Genomic DNA, 16,679 nt, shown 5'->3' with positions numbered 1-16,679 from the left:
AACCACAGCAGAATGGAAAAAGACATTTTCTTTCCCTTCTCTTAATGTACATATCAGAAAAAGATTTGTAAATGCAAGAGAATAGACTGAGGTATGAATCCACACAATCAAATTTAGAGTTTACCACTGGATACTGCCCAAAAATTGGAAAAGGAACCATAACCCTGAGGATCAAGATGCCACAGCAGAGCTATTAATTTACCAAAAGATAAATGCATGCATAGGGGAAGTAATCAGGGAGCATCTTAAATGCTCCATGGACAGTTAATGTCTTGTTCACTTTTGCCCTATGGTAATGTGTTGTTCATCTGCCCATACCCACAGGTATAGGTGGCCCTAGAACGTAAATGAAGCTTTGACTTTCATATCCCTCTTTTTTTTCCTAGGCTCATTCTCAGCTAAAGTAGCTTCATGTCATTTCAGTACCATCGGTACAACATCGATTTCCACTACTTAAGGATCCATCCCTTTGTTCTCTATTTCTCACGTCTTTTTCATGTTACTATGCCTTCCCCAGTCCCACAGAAACAGTAATGTCCCTTTAACTTTCAGCGTTTTGTTTTCTTCTAAAAACAGCAACCTGTCAATGGAAAACTTACTCAGTCAAGTCATTAAGATGCCATCACTACAACCCAGATCTTGGGCCTTGTACACACCAAAGACAATTTCCCCCTCTTCTAAGCAGTCTTTCCACCCCCCCTAACAAAACTGGCATTAATGGAGTTCTTCTGATTTACACAGGCCTGTGACTCAGACTCACTGGTTTTAATAGGAACCATGCATTTGAATAGCAAGCAGGCACCCAATATCAGGCGCTAGATATTGCTAAGCTTGCAGTAAATTTCTCTTTAATATCTTGAGCACACAAGTGAGACAAACTACTGTATACGTCTAGGGAAGAATGATTATGTAGCCACTGTGAAAGAGGGGGAATTGCAACAGCAAGGTTGAGGAAAATCTGGAAAAGCATTTCTTTAGATTACCCAACAAAATGATATACTCTATGTTAAAAACTGGACAGGCTAGATCTGCATCTAACTTCAACCAAAGAAAGAGAAGGTACAGATAAGAAAATACCAATAATATAGAACAACTGGATACCAAATAAGACATAAGGAATACAGCATACAAAATTACAGAAGATAACAACCTCAAAAATCATGTCAAGCTTCATCAAACATAAACACTGAATCTATTAAGTCTATCTCGGAAGAAAACCTGAATATCCTCTCTCTCTATTTTCTACCTTTTGGCTGGTAACACTTATTTATCCTTCCTGCCTATTATTCATTTGACAGGTGTAGCTGTGTAGAGGAACTAGAAGTTGCAAGGGTCCCAAGAGAAAGGTTCACTAAACATCTACTGAGACAATTAACAAAACACACATTTTCCTCTTCCTTATGTCTAGCTTGGCATCTCCAGCTGTAACTCACCATCAGATAGTGTCATGACTGTAATATCTTCACTGGAAACCCCAGGACCATAACGATTATAAGCCAGGAATCGTAGGGTATACTCTGTGAATTTCTTCAGCCCTTCCAGCTTGTAAGACAGTCCGTCAACCTCTATATTCTGGGGAAATAAAAATGATAAACTGTTACTAAGTGGCAACATTAAAGTGAGTACGGTAGTGATGCTAGGGAAATGAAAAGATAAGAGGCCAGCTTTTAACTTTCTAAGAAATAGAGCTAAATCATTATTTAAGTTGGTATAAAAACATAATTTGTAACACAGAATTACTTGTTACAGCTCAGTTCTCAATAGACCTCATGATATTAAATCATCATATTATCTTCAGGATACAACTGCCTTCAGCGCTTAGAAGTGTGGTTTAGCTAGTATCTAAAACAGTAGAAACTTTTTTTGGTTATAGCAATAGGGAAAGGAAGAAAAGATGACAACGACTATAAGGGTACAGAGTCAAAAAGGAAATCTAGGAGAAAAATCAAAAGGAAAATAAAAGAAACTAGCATGGAAAATTGATTGGGGAGGAGTGGGCAGAGAAGACAATGTTCTTATTAGAATACAGATAAATCTGCCCCAGTTTTTGAAATGCCAATCACTCCTAGAAGTTGGTAATCAATAATCTGGTTTCACTTAGAGACAGAGAGGTCACTATTTTACTGCCTGTCCTGTCCACTTCTAAAATCCTATTCAAGTCACACTTCATCCAACCAGCATTTTCAAGTGACCCATGCAGAAGACATCCTAACTTTTCACTGATCTCTGACCCTGTAAACAATCTGGACAATTTGGTCTGGTCTCTGCTAGAGAGTAGCATTGTTGGTACATGGACCATGATTTTAATATATACATTTGAATAAAATTTGAATAGCTTTTGAATATCTATAATACTAAATCTAATAATAATCAAATAACCGTTTCTTATATCTCATGTGTGAGGCATACATACCATACCTAGGTTTGATTTATGTTATACTCCCAGAATAGATTTGGCCTTGAGGGAAACGAGAAAAGGGGTAGCATGGAAATAAATCAGATGATACTCTAGTTCCCATTGCACAGGGAGAGCTCTCATTATTGCCAAGGACAGTTCTGTACAAACAGGAGTTTGCATTGTGAAGGACCTTTATAGAGAGAGACATCTTCAAGATTTTAGCATGCACCTAAAACATCCTCTACATGTTACAGGTAGTGCACAAATAACTGGTTAATTGTGCAATTACCTTGAGACCAGCTATGAGTGCTAAGTACTTATCACATGATAAAAAGCTCCAACCAGCTATAAAGCTAGACCTCGAAAGTGTCTACTGACTTTACAGCTGGTTGCTATCCAGCTTTAAATTTCACATGTAGAAGGGTTTCCTCTGCAACTGTCAGCTCTGTCAGCTGATGAGGCTCCCAGCAGCAGAGCTGCACTATGCCCAGCTGGGGTTTGGGGTCCTGCAACCAAGGGGACTCTCAGCCTCAGACGCTGCCAATTCTGAGTCCTGGCAGCACAGGGACCCAGAGCCCCACAGCTGTGGATGCTGGGTGCCAGGATGAGCTGGTTCCCAGCAGTTGGGGGAATGGCTGACTCAGGGGTGGGGTGGGGATTAAACCCCTGGGGCTGGAGGGCGATGGAAGCCATGATCAGTTGAGCGGCTTCCAGCTGCAGGAGGGTGCTTCTTGCCAGTGCAGGAGAAGCCCGGGATCAGGATCCTCCTGCACTGGCAATAAAGCACAATACTTGCTCTCACAATTACACCTCCTATCATGTACATGCACATCTTGATTGTGTGGATTATGAATTAGAGGCTTCTATCTCCTCTACCCTGCACCCAGTGCCATAGCAAGGGTGAGGAGGGTGGAGAGGAGTAGCAAGTAGGGCAACCAGCCCGACCGCCAAAGTGAAGGGGCACCAACAGGTGCTGCCCAGCCAGAGCAAGGTGTGGGATGGAGCCACAAGCATCTTATCTGGGGGGCATGGGCATGAGGGAATGGCAGCTCCCACCACTGAGTGCACTCCCAGGAAAGCATGGGGGGGCATGTGCCTCCCTGGATCTGTGCACAGGACGAGTGCAGGCTGCCGCTGCGGGCTTGCCCCAGGCACCTTAGTTGCTACGGTACTGCCTGCACCCATTTTATGCTGGTTTAAATATACATGGCATGACTTCCTCCATTTATATCTTCTGTAATTGTGGGCACTCCTGTTTCATCTCAGTGTAAGTGAAAGGGGAATCAAACATTTTGTAGTTTACATACAATGCAAAATAGGCTGATATACCATCCAGCTGACACAGCAATGTGAGTTGTCACCATTTAGGCCTTGAATGAGTTCTAAAGGCTTGAGCAGATATTATTATTCCCTCTCCTCACTGCATTTCACTCAACATTTCCCAGCACTTATGATGAAGAATAACCACTTCTGTCTATTATGCCATTAAAATGAACAGAAATGTTCATTATTGAGAGGTTTAAAATTATTCCGTAGAGATCCATGGTCACTTAGATTGACAATTCATGCTCCTTCCTCTCTGACTTTCACATAGGTTTTCCAAAAAAAAAAAAACCCCTTGCCCTCACAATTAACCAAACAGTAGACCTCCTTTCAGGTGCTCACCTGTTCTTTTCCAGTGGCAGTCTCTGTGCAGAACAGTCTGTATCCTTGGATTGGACCATTTGCATAGGCAGGTGGGTCCCAGGAAAGAAGAATTGAGGTAGGTGAGGTAGATACAGCCCGCAGGTTTTCTACTGGCCCTGGAACTTGCACTGTATAAAAAGAAATTGCCTGAATAAAAGTGGTCATTTATTGGCAGCTGAATTCCTTAATATTTTTGTTCTGCTTTTTGCTGTGCCTCTGGCAACACCCTGGCCCAAAATATTCCCCCCCCCGCAAAGAAGTACCTTTTTTGTAGTATATAACATCTATATTGGAGCTAGATGTTTTTCCTGTTAAAGTGAAGTTCAGTTCCCAGAAAGGGAGTGCACAAAAGACTTGAATGGCAAAACCATAAAACAGATGCTGCAGAGATGCTATGGTAGACTATGAACATAAGGAATACTCAAAAAGATCGTTCCAGCAGGGTCCTACGTGTTACATGTATGCGTTTGTGTTCCTGAATGGGTGGATTCTTCTTGACACTGAAATCTTTGTGGGGTAATTACTTTAAATGTTTAATGTAAGTAATGAGCTTCATACCCTGGGGATAATATCATATACCAGTTTGTTCTGGTTCATGGTACCTGACAAACAAAAAAACCCAAGAGAAACGTGATGAGAGGAACAGATATTCATGCTGGAGAACAAACTGACAAACTTGAGAAAGGACCTGCAGGCACTTAACATGGATGACAGGTAAATGCTGGGAAGCTTAGCAAGTAGGGGAGCTATTTATTGTTTTAAGATCTGTTTTCTGTCATGCTTTTGTTCTAAATAAAAAGCATCCTGCCTTCTGAGAGATGGCTGGTCATGGGGTAACTGTCATTGTCCGTAAGAGAGAGCAGATCTGTAGGTGTTGTGTGAAATTCAAACCTACTGGAATGGTCCCAGTACGTTGCAAGGGGATGACAGCCTAAAACCCTCGTCTGGAGGGGGAGGAATGTGAGTTTCAGCCACAAGAAAGATAATGGCTAAGGCCTGAAACCTAACAAAAGTTGCCCCGAGGAAGCTAAAAAAGGAGTTAGGGGTGCAGCACCATGATAAATACAACACTGGATCAGGATAACATCCTAATTACAGAAAAAAGCATCTTGGTAAAATATAGCCCATCATTGAACTTGCTTAGAAGAAACAGGTAATGTATAGATATCAGTCTAAATCTGATGCTCCCAGGATGCATTTGAGAAATGCAGAGGCCTTAGAAGACCTATTGATCTCATTTTATAAAACAACAAATGACAAAGGTCTACAGTCTCATCCTGGAAACATTCAAAAAAGCTCAAGGTGGAATTGATCTAAGGTACAGTTTCCTGGAAGCAGCGTAGTTTAGATTGCTAGCAGATAGACCACACATTTACCTTTTGTTGTGGCCGGGGGGTGGGCAATCTTAGACCAGGTTCTTCCGTTTTTTAAATCCATCTATATGTGCTGAATGTCTCTTCTCCTAGGCTAGGGACAGACATTCAAAAAGCCTGAGCCTGAATCGATTCAGTCTTTGCAGGTTAGTCTAACCTGGCTAGGTTATATCACTTTAACTCATTCTGCTGTGGAGCAGAGAGCCCCACCCAGCCCAGAGATGCTGCGGGTATCTGGTTTACTTTAAACTAGCAAGGGGCCTGGGACAGACATTGCATAAAGCAGTTTTACCCAAATCAGTTAACACTGATACTACATTCAACCAGGTTTATCTCAAACCAGTTTCAGCCATTTTCAAACTGGTTTATGTGAACTGAACATCTGTTTTGTTACAGGTTTAAACCAGTTTCTGATTACTTAAATTGGCTTATGTGTAATGTCTGTCCCTAGCCGTAGAGGTATAGACTGGTTTCCGATCACTTATACAAGCAGATGTGTAATGTCTGTACCTGGCCTGAAATACTAACACAAAATCCTTCTTTCCAAGAAAATACAGCCTAGCTTCACCAGACCTTTTATGCATCTACTCAAGCTCTCCATAGCCTCGCTTACATGCTATTTGTTTACAAATTGATTTACTGAACCTCATGCTGGCTTAGCTTCTTATTTCTAAGGCTTTTAACCCCCCTGAATTATTTCCTACCTGCATTATTTGTCCACATGTAGCTGTGTGTATTATTTATTTAACCTTTGATATATTTCTTGTGCTTTCTCCTATTACTTCGGATAAAAAAATAAATGGTTTAGAAAAACCATCAACAAAATCTAACTCAACCACCACCACAATAAATATATTGTACTTGCACTAAAAAAATGCTAAGAAAACCAATGAGAGACAGTTTATGAATCTGCATTTATAGTTTTGAACAGTTAAATATAGGACTAAGCCTTCACAGACTGATCGTTTGGAACTGAACATTTCTATAGCTCTGATAGAACGAATTCACATAGATTTCATAGACATTAGGGCTGGAAGGGACCTCAGAAGATCGTCGAGTCCAGCCCCCTGCCCAAAGGGCAGGAAGTCAACTGGGGTCATAGGATCCCAGCAAGATCAGCATCCAATTTGCTCTTGAAGGTATTCAAAGTAGGTGCTTGAACCATCTCCAATGGCAGGCTGTTCCAGACCTTGGGGGCTGGGACACTAAAGAAATTCTTCCTTATGTCCAGCCTGAGATGGTCTTGCAGTAGTTTATAACCGTTCAACCTTGTCATCCCTTGGGGCGCTCTGGTGAACAAACGTTCCCCTAGATACTGGTGGTCACCCATGATAAACTCACAGGTGGCCATCACATCACCCCTGAGCCTACGCTTTTCCAGGCTAAAAAGCCCCATACATCTCAGCCTGTCATTGTAAGGTCTGTTGTCCTGACCTCTGATCATGTGCGTGGCTCTTCTCTGGACTCTCTCAAGCTTCTCCACATCCTTTTTGAACTGTGGAGCCCAAAGCTGGATGCAGTACTCCAGCTGTGGCCTCACCAAGGCCGAGTACAAGGGGAGAATGAAGTCCTGGGATTTGCTTGAGAAGCATCTATGCAAGCCAGCGTTTTGGTCGCTTTACTAGCTGCAGCATTGCATTGTAAGCTCATGTTCATCCTGGGGTCAATGATGACCTCCAAGTCTCTTCTGCAGTGCTAGCCAGCGTAGCATTGCCAAGCCTATAAGGATGCTGTGGGTTTTTCCTCCCAAGGTGGAGGACCTTGCATTTTTGGGGGTTAAACACCATCAGGTTCTCGTCTGCCCATTTGCTGAGCCTGTCCAGGTCAGCCTGGCTCACCCTCCTGTCTTCCAGTGTGGATGCTTTGCCCCAAAGGTTGGTATCATCAGCAAACTTGGCCAGTCCGCTTCTGACTCCAACGTCCACATCATTAATGAAGATGTTGAACAATATGGGTCCAAGGACAAAGCCTTGGGGGACCCCACTGGTCACAGGGTACCATAATGATCAACTTAGGTCAATTACCACCCTCTGGGTCTGACCACGGAGCCAATTCCCAGCCAGCGGATTATGGTGGACCCAAGGCCACAATTGGCCAGTTTTGCCAAGAGGTGATCATGGGATAACAGATCAAAGGCTTTTTTGAAGTCAAGATATATAACATCAATCTCTTCTCCCTTGTCCAGGTGATAGGTCACCTGGTTGTAAAAGGAAATGAGATTGGTCTGTCAAAGATCAAAGTCTTTGATTTCAGATGCCGATGGCAAAAGGTCAGATGGCAAAAGGTCAGAGGCTAACACAACAAACTCTGCAATTATAATTTATTCCTCTGTATTAACAGTGCTGCATATCCACACCCCTATCTGTGCCTCATTTTAAATCACTTGAGTTCTCATACGAGAGAGAGACACTAACCTTGAACAAATTGCAGCTTGGTACTGTGACGTCAAAAAAATATATCGGTACCCATGGTGACCAGATAAAAATGAAACTACTTTAGTGAAGTTATAAAATTAAATAATATACTATGCGCGCCATCCTCTGACCAAACAGGACCAGTACCACCCAAGTAAAAATAACCCCCCTTTTTATGAAACCTGAGTTAACAAAGAAAGCACAAGTGCCAACTCATTAATTATTCATGCCTAGCGTATAGTAATTGGTCACCTTTGGCAAATATAACTTTGGAAGAACTTCTGCCCAAAGCAGAGAACTGTGTATACACTCAAGAAGAACAGATCGTGCACAAATATTATCTCTCTGCCTACGTATCTTTCTGGCATATCTCCGTCTTGCTGGCCTGTTTATCTCTCTATCTCTGTCATAATCTTTCTTATCAAGAGCTCTCGGTAATCTGCAGACTGCAACGGCTTGTGTGAATCGCTCGGAATTTGTAACAACCAACTCTCTTACCCACCCTGTAAATGCTGGGTAACATGATAGCTGCATGCTGTAACTAAATAAATCAACTCCTCTGCCTACGCTGTAGTACATCAGTAGCGTAAGTAAAATAAACCTTTTGTGTAACCATACACTGTGTTTAAATCCTCTGACTCCTGCTCACCATCATCACCCACCTGTCTGGTTATAAATCCCCCTCCTCGCGCCAAGCCAGTCGTGCTGACCCAGACTCGCAGGTCAAGGGTGCACCAGCATTAGGGGCGTGACATGGTCAAGCAAGACCTACCCACAACAAACCCGTGCTGGCTATCCCTCCAGATGTTGGCATTGGCCAGTCCATTAAGGATGGCCTCTTTAATAAACTTTTCTAAGACCTTCCCCGGGTTAGAGGTCAGGTTGATGGGCCTATAGTTTTCCAGATCCACTTTCCTCCCTTTCTTGAAAATAGGTACCACATTGGCCTTCTTCCAGGCTTTGGGCACTACACCAGAGCGCCAAGAGTTCTTGAAGATCCGTGCCAGGGGCTGGGCTATGATGCTCACCAGCTCCTTGAGTACTCTGGGGTGGAGATTGTCAGGGCCAGCTGACTTGAAGGTATCAAGCCTCTCAAAGTGTTCCTTCACAAGGTCAGCACTGATGGAGGATAGGGGATCTCCCTCACCTGGACCTCCCTGTCCCATGGTGGGCATGGGCGTCCCATGGGACTGATGAAAGACCAACGCAAAGTACCCATTTAATAGGTTTGCTTTTCCTGGGCATCAGCTGTCAGTTGTCGCATCTGGTTCAGCAGGGGTCCAATGTTGCCCTTGCTTTTCCTCCGGCTCCCCATGTATCTGAAAAAGGACTTTTTATTGTCCTTAATACTCAAAGCTAGTTGGAGTTCAGTTGCAGCCTTGGCTTTCCTGGTTTGCTCCCTGCAGGACCAGGCCAGTGCAAAATATTCCTCCTTGGAGGTGAATCCTGCCCCCCATCCTTTGTAGGCCTTTCTTTTTAGCTTCATGTTGTTTAAAGTGACATGAAATGTGGTCCAAATATTTCAGTCAGGGGACTTGACGATGGATACATAGATAGATTGAGTGAGATCTACTCAATTTGTGATTTTCACGGAAACCATGAAAAAATGCAGTTTCTGTTATCACTGCAAAAATGGCATTTGCCGCAAATTTACGCAGTATTGCTGGGGGGAAAAACCTAATAAAAATAAAATGTTGGCTCCTCAGTGGGAGCAGCTGCTGCAGCCTGGCCTTGCAGCCCACCAGAAGAAGTGGGGATAGAGCTTCTAGTATGAAAGGGAGCAGCCAAGATGGAGGATGCCCCCTCTCCCTTCTGCTGCTGATTGGCTGAGAGGGCTGGCTGCCTTTTGTGTGGTCCCACTTCTCTCCACCAATCAGCAGTGAGGGGCAGAGTTTCATGAAGGGAAGCCCTCTCCACCAATCAGTGGTGAGAGGAAGGGCCACGAAGAAGGCACCCCTCTCAGCCAATCAGTAGTGAAGCCTGGGGCTGCTGTGGGCCCTCAGCCAATCAGTGAGGGGGGAAGGGGTGCTCACTGAAAAAAGACTGCAAAAAATGGCACTGGATGTCACAAGCAGCCTACAATTTTTATTTTGCCTCCATGTGTTTTAAATAGATCCCTAATCACAGATAATGACTTTATGTTGCAAAACATTAAAGATATAACTAATATATCCTTCTGTCCCAAAATAATATTATCATATTTATACACTGCTATCATAGCTGTAGCCTTCTATGGGCTCAGCAGGAACAGAGTGATGGGGTTAGCTACATTAGTCTGAAGCCACAGCAGATATGCATCTTATAGACTTACTAAAACAAGATATAGAGAGAATATAATGTGTTGGATCTGCACGTGTGAATCTAAAGTTTCCAAAACTTCATTAAACATTTGTGCCAGATCCCATCGAGAGTTATCTTAGAGCATGATAGATGCCATCCCAGGTGACATTAAATTTACTTTCTGTTGAATCTGCTAATGCCAACACATGTATTACTTTCTATTTACTATATCTTGTGTTCCTGCCAGTCTGGCAGCACTCTTTCCCACAATAGTTGTTGCAATAATTTATTTGTGAATGTCTTGGACAAACATAACAGAGGTCTCTCCATCAGATGGTGTGAAAGGACAAGCAAAAAGCAATGTATAAAGTGTAGTAAGTGTATAAAGTGCTACAGGAAACCCATAATAATAAATGCTTATTAAAGAATAACAAAAATGACAATAAAAATACTTATATTAAAGACTCCCATCATTGGACAAAACTCAAAATAGTTCAATTAGTTTTGAAAATATTTTAACATATCAGGGGTTTATTTTCAAGACAAATTTAGAGGAATATGGAACATATGGAAAGTTGAGCTATTCCTCATGTTCAGTGTAAGAACGTGATTTCAAAACAGTCCGAGTAAAGGGAAAAGTGGAAGAGGGTTTTTGTTTGTGTATTTTGTGGTCAGGAGTTGACTCAGAACAAACCTGCACATATTTTCATCACATACATAATGGAAATTTTTTTTTTTTCCCCTAATGGTCATTCTATACCCACCCTCCACATGCCAAGAATTAGGCTCAATAATGGTTTTAAATCTCTCTCTGCATTTCAACTGCCCCTTCTCGTAAAACCCAAGGAATAGGGAATACGTGTAAATGGAATACAAGTGGGGGAAAAAGTCAAAGGACAAGTGCAAAACCAATTCTGAAAATAATCTAAACACAGAATACCAGTGTGATTAACAGCATCTAAACTACCTAAGAGGGTGTTGCAGGAATTTCTGACTCCCCACCCCAACTATGAAGTGATCTATTCATATTGTACATATACAAGACAAACTCACCAGTTATTGTGCAACTGGCAGATAACGGCATTACATTTCCTGTAAGAAGCTTTTCATATGGCTAAATGCACATTAAAAAGCAGTTTTACAGCAGCAGCTCTCTTTTGTAAAACTGTAAGCATTTTGTGGCAAGTGACAGGGAAAGAACGAGTGACCCTTTCCTCTGCTAATACTGGCTTTTCCTACAATATGCTAAATGCAGTTAGAAATCAATGAAAAATTGCCAGTGATGTATCATCCACAAAAACATAAATGGACTTTAAATGGCATTTAATATTAACATTCAGATGTGGAATCAATACATTTAAAACATTATTTTCCTCCAGCTTTCCATTTCATTATATTTCATTATGTCTGACAGGCACTCTAATATGTGCTTAACTTCTTAGTATTTCAGCATGCAGAAAAGTCTTTAATGATCTCTGTTGATCCCTCTGTCAAATATTAATCTAAAAAAAATTAGCATTAAGGTTGTATTTTCCCCCCTAAAAGTTATTTAAAGAAAAAGAAAAGTGTGGGATATACTTTTGAACTGCTATGAGATCCACTGAATCAACAGATCACACCATACCTCCTGTCAAAGCCAGTCTCTTCAAAGCTAGCAATGGCCTGATCAAAAAATATCAAAAGGGGAAACAAAGCAAAGGTTGTGTGTGAGGAGTGTTTCTTAATGGGCTGCCCCTAACCTATAAAGTCCATTTTATACTTAATTGCTGCTAATTACACAACCAAAACACGCTTTATGTTGCATGGGGAATTCTCACCCTGGAGAATTTCTCTGTTTGCCATGCTCTTTCACAAATAAAAGTTCAAGTGATTAGTTACAAGGACTTGGACTGTACTCTCACATATCCCAGTTTTGCACTGATTTAACCCCACTGATTTCAGTGGAGTTGCTGCAGTTTAATAAAATACGACGTTAAGTGAGAAAAAATCTGGCCACGGTTTAAGCTTTAGGCCTGATTCTGATCTGATTTTTTCAGTGTTGATTGTACATGTTTGTGTGGCAGTTTTTATGCCCCCTAGATGGGTTCCACTGTCCCTCGTTGTGCCCATCCAGCACTGCTGGAGTTAACTGGGCTCCAGTTCACTGAAGTATTTAGGCATGTGGTTTAAGTTCATCCTGATCAGCCAAGCACTCACGCACTTCAACGGCAGTGGGATTTAAGCAGAGTTTTGAGAAAGTGCTTCAGAGTTTTGCTGAAGCTTTAATTTTGGTTTCAGTAAACTCAGGATCAAACTCAAGGAAAGCAGCTTACAGGTAACTTCCAGAAGATAGTCCAGAATGACAAACAGCTCAGTCACAGTTCAAACCAGCTCAGTCATAGAGAAGACTGTTGTAAATATAACTTAAAAAAAACACATTAACCAGGGTCAAACCCTTTTTTGTGGGTTACAGCATTGGTACTCAACCTAGATATCAGGAGGCACTACTTCACAGTCAGGGCTGCTAGGATCTGGAACCAGCTTCCAAGGGAAGTGGTGCTTGCTTCTACCCCGGGGGTCTTCGAAAAGAAGCTAGATAATCACCTAGCCGGGGTTATTTGACCCCAGCATCCTTTCCTGCCCATGGCAGGGGGTCAGACTTGATGATCTGCTCAGGTCCCTTCTGACCCTACCAACTATGAAACTATGAAACCTCTGGCCCATGGACCAGACTCAGCCTACAGAGGCATGTCATTTGGCATGTGAGTCTCCCTACGAGTCTGGAAATTTTGCAGTAACAGTAGCAGCATTAATTAATTATCTGTGGTAGGGAGCCCCACAGGCAGGATAACAGAGCCTGATATGCCAGATTGTGCCAAATGTGGGCATGTGGAATCAAGCTGGCACACAGGCAGATCCAAGTATGTGAGGTTGGGCCCCTACACCACTCATCAGACCTAGGGGGCTTGATAAGTTGAGTACTGCTGGGTCAGAGGTTACTAGGGGTGGGGGAAACAACAACCATAAACCTGATTTCCAGTAAAGGGGTAAAGAGGCAAGTGGTTCAGGGTATATTTTGCACCTGCAAGGTAAATGGTAGAAGTGGTTAGTCCTGTTAACCTGAAGTCAGGCAGGAGGTAGGGCAGGGTGGCACTTTAGGCTAAGTGCAGATGTTCAGAAAGCCCCTGGAGGAAAGTGCTCTATGGAGCTTCACTTCAAGTGCTATAATTTAGAGCTCACTTCAACTGAACAGATGTGCAGTTCGGTGGGGGGAAGATTGGCGCCAGCCTGCAACAGCCAAGACAAGGAGGTGGGGGGTGGCTCTTGCACACCTCCAAGCAGACTGCCAAATAGTGCTCACCCAGCCCTGCCACCCCCTGCCAGCTGACGACTGTCTGCAGTGGCTCAGGCGGGGGGGGGAGGAGAGCCACACCACCACAAGAGTCCGCACACAGGCTGGGGGGAAGGCAGGATGGGTCCCCACAGCAAAGGGGCTCCCTTCCCCAGCCTTAGTTCCCAGTGTGGGGGGAATGCCAGGCCAGGCTGCCCTTCATGCAGCTGCTAGCTGCCCCTGGCAAGAAGCTGAGTCAGGGAGAAAGAGAGCCCTCTCCTCCCCCCATTTGCTAGCCAGGGTCTTTGGGGGACCAGGCCATATCCCTGTAGCAGGAGGAGCTCCTTCCCCCCTACCCAGACCTCTTGACAGCACCAGCCAGCAGCTGCAGGAGAAGCAGCCCAGGCTGGAGTTTCCCCCCACCAGCAAACGGGGCATTGCAGGGGGAGGGAGTGCTCTAACAGACAGCTACTACACATCTGTCTGGGGTTAACTTAGAGTGGGATTCGCCATTTTTAAAGTGCTTTATGTGCGGTGAACATCTTACGTTATGGCTGTAAAGTGCTTTCTGCATGCTTAAAGTGCACATTGCATAACACCTGTGTCTAGCCATAGAGACTAGCTCAGAGGCATGAATTTTGTAGGCAATAACCTGCTTTGTCATCTGTTATGAAAGAACTGTCCAGAAATCATCAGATTCTTCCCTTTAAACCACTCATTTATGACAGTATGAAGCCACTTTTGTGTTTATCTAGTCAGAAACCCCAAGCTTCCTGAAACACAGTCCTCCTTCTTTTCACCGACCTTTTTATTTAGCCTTCTGATCTTGATGTGTATTACTACTGCTCAAATGTTTGTACACAGGCCTGAGTTGTTTGTATTGTATCTATCAAATTTTGAATGTGTTTCTGTATGTTGAGGATGTGATCTTAAATACCCTAATACATATCTGCTACAGCACAATATGAATAAGAAACAACAGTCATTTTACAGGCATCCCAATCCTGAAGGGCACTACTTCTGTATTAAACTTTAGTGTGTCAGACTGCCTGGCTCCTTTATGATTATTACTCTTTTAAAATTATATACAACACACTTTGAAACATTTTTTCTAGCAATTTATTCTTCGTTATAATGAGATGCAATGATTAAAATGTCCTTGGTTTTACATTTCCCTTTTCTTTTAAACAGTTGTTTCTATGCTGATCTTCACAGAAAACATTTAGACTGTAACATGTTTATGAAGCCACTCACATTTATTGATAATACAGTGCATGCTTTGATTGTGCCTTTGATTTTTTTCTTCTTTTTCCCTGTAGTTAACAGCTTTAATGATATTTCTATAAAATCTGTTTGTATGCTGTATGAAGAGATGCAACTTCAAAAAGCCTGCAGGCAATGCAATTATTAACATAATGAAACTCTGCTTCCTTCCACACCATACATGGTTAGGAGACATGACAACCGTTTGGCAAGAACTGAAAAAACTACCCCGGACCCTTGTGCTACTTATCCATGGGACCTTTGTTAGCTCTGGGGTTTGGAAGTAGCTGTCACTTATCGTTTCACCCCTTGTTCTGTTTTTCATTAAATTATGGTGATGTCTGACAATTATATTCCTTAGGAAAATACAGTATTTTAGTTTATGGTATTTTCTGATCAACACAAGGCAAAACTATGGGGTGGATCATCAGATCTGCAAGCCGCGGTTGTTCTCCACAGGCAGATCGCCTCACTTCTGCAAAGAAAGGAAACTTCAATGAGGGAAGGTACTCTTTCCATGATGTCTCAAGATGGGAATTGGCTTGCATGTGGGAAAGAGGCTTGAGGATCCTCCTAACTACAGTATTAGGAATCTGATTAAACAAGGATGCTGGAGAAGGGATACTGAGACTCAGAGCCAGCAACAGGTGGTGGGGGGAATGGATCATAAGAGATAAAAGGGGTCTCTAAAGCCAGTGTGGAGAAAGAGGATGAACTAGAGGCTCTCTTCCCTAGTGGTTCACCCAAGAATGACACAAGCCTCAGGTTGTGAGGGATCCTGTGATGTCTGTGCGAGGTATAATTCCATGAAGGGAAGCTAGAAGACTTTTGCTTTCCTTTCCTTTCACCAACTCTCTTTCACAAGTTTTCTATGGGAGGATGTTTGCTCCCTCTGATGGCCTTAATAAACATGTCTCTGCATGTCATTATGGTGCCTGAATAAAGTGGGGAGTTTATTGCACCAGAGTTAATTACTCCCAAGCACACATTCAAACAGAGCACCTGGGAGCAATAAACTCCAAAGCAATCAGCTCCTCAGTTTATTCAGGTGCAGCACGGGGAGCTGGGGTGGAGCAGCCAGCAAGCAGTTCAGGGGGTCACCCTGACAGCCCAGGACTGCTTTTCCCTGGCTCAGAGTGGCTGGCTGAGGCTAGCCCCTGCACCAAAGCACCCTTGTACCCCAGCCAGCAGCTACACAGAAGCTGCTGTGGAGTTTTTTACTCTGCAGCAGGGTAGTGTTTGCATTTACAAATACTAACCTGATGCAAAATAAATTAGTTTACTCCAGCCTAATAGGGATGCACATGTAGACACCAAGGCATTTACTGTGCAGCTTATTAGTTAACTGCACAGTAAGCATCTTCTGTAGATGCGTCCAATGATAGGTAAAAGTGAACGTGAAAGGAGTTTCATGTTGTTTGAAGACAGAGGAGAACGTATGACTTAATATTCAGAACAGCTGTTTTATCAATTTTATCAATAACTTTTGACATTTCTACTGCGGTGGGATCTTAACTGACATATTTTTGAAGCCAGAGGTCCAATGCCAGTTCAGCACTTAAATTCCAACAAAACAACTATAAGCCTCCTTTTGCAGAGTCAGAAGATACTCTCTTGTTACTACATGGGCAGTGAGCTTTTTTTTATCTTCTTCTGTCAGCCCTTCTTGGATTTCCCAAGAATCAACATTTAGCTTCCTTGCCACTGCTATCATAAGCCATCAAAGCAAGAATATATTTGTTCCTAATTTCTAAGGAACATTCTGTCCCAAAACTACTTCTCTGACCTCTCATGACACCTTTTACCAAAGGCGAATGCTTTATGAACATCAGTGGAAATCTTCAACAATAGGTGTGAGACAGGAACTAATAAATAGGTTCTTTATAAAGTTGGGGAAAAGTGTGTTTAGAGATTAGCGACAGGTTCCTTGTTATTTAGCAAACCACTGGTAAAAA

General features: G+C 42.8%; 1 protein-coding gene across 2 annotated transcripts in view; it reads right to left on the bottom strand.

Moving 5' to 3' along the window:
• The window catches only part of DCC (DCC netrin 1 receptor), a 1,013,322-nt gene that overhangs the window by 294,712 nt on the left and 701,931 nt on the right, over positions 1–16,679 (bottom strand). For both annotated transcript variants that reach the window (XM_090037801.1, XM_090037802.1), the window contains exons 10-11: positions 4,064–4,212; positions 1,434–1,572 (exon numbers count right to left, since the gene is read on the bottom strand). In XM_090037801.1, the coding sequence (XP_089893927.1) occupies positions 1,434–1,572; positions 4,064–4,212 (288 nt within the window). The remainder of the gene's footprint in view (positions 1–1,433; positions 1,573–4,063; positions 4,213–16,679) is intronic.

This window comes from Crocodylus siamensis, chromosome 3, assembly GCF_052110815.1.
Source record: "Crocodylus siamensis isolate JL-2025a chromosome 3, ASM5211081v1, whole genome shotgun sequence".
NCBI classification, from domain to species: Eukaryota; Metazoa; Chordata; order Crocodylia; family Crocodylidae; genus Crocodylus; species Crocodylus siamensis.
The sequence above is the reverse complement of the archived record's forward strand: the minus strand, read 5'-3'. Positions and strand labels throughout refer to the sequence as shown.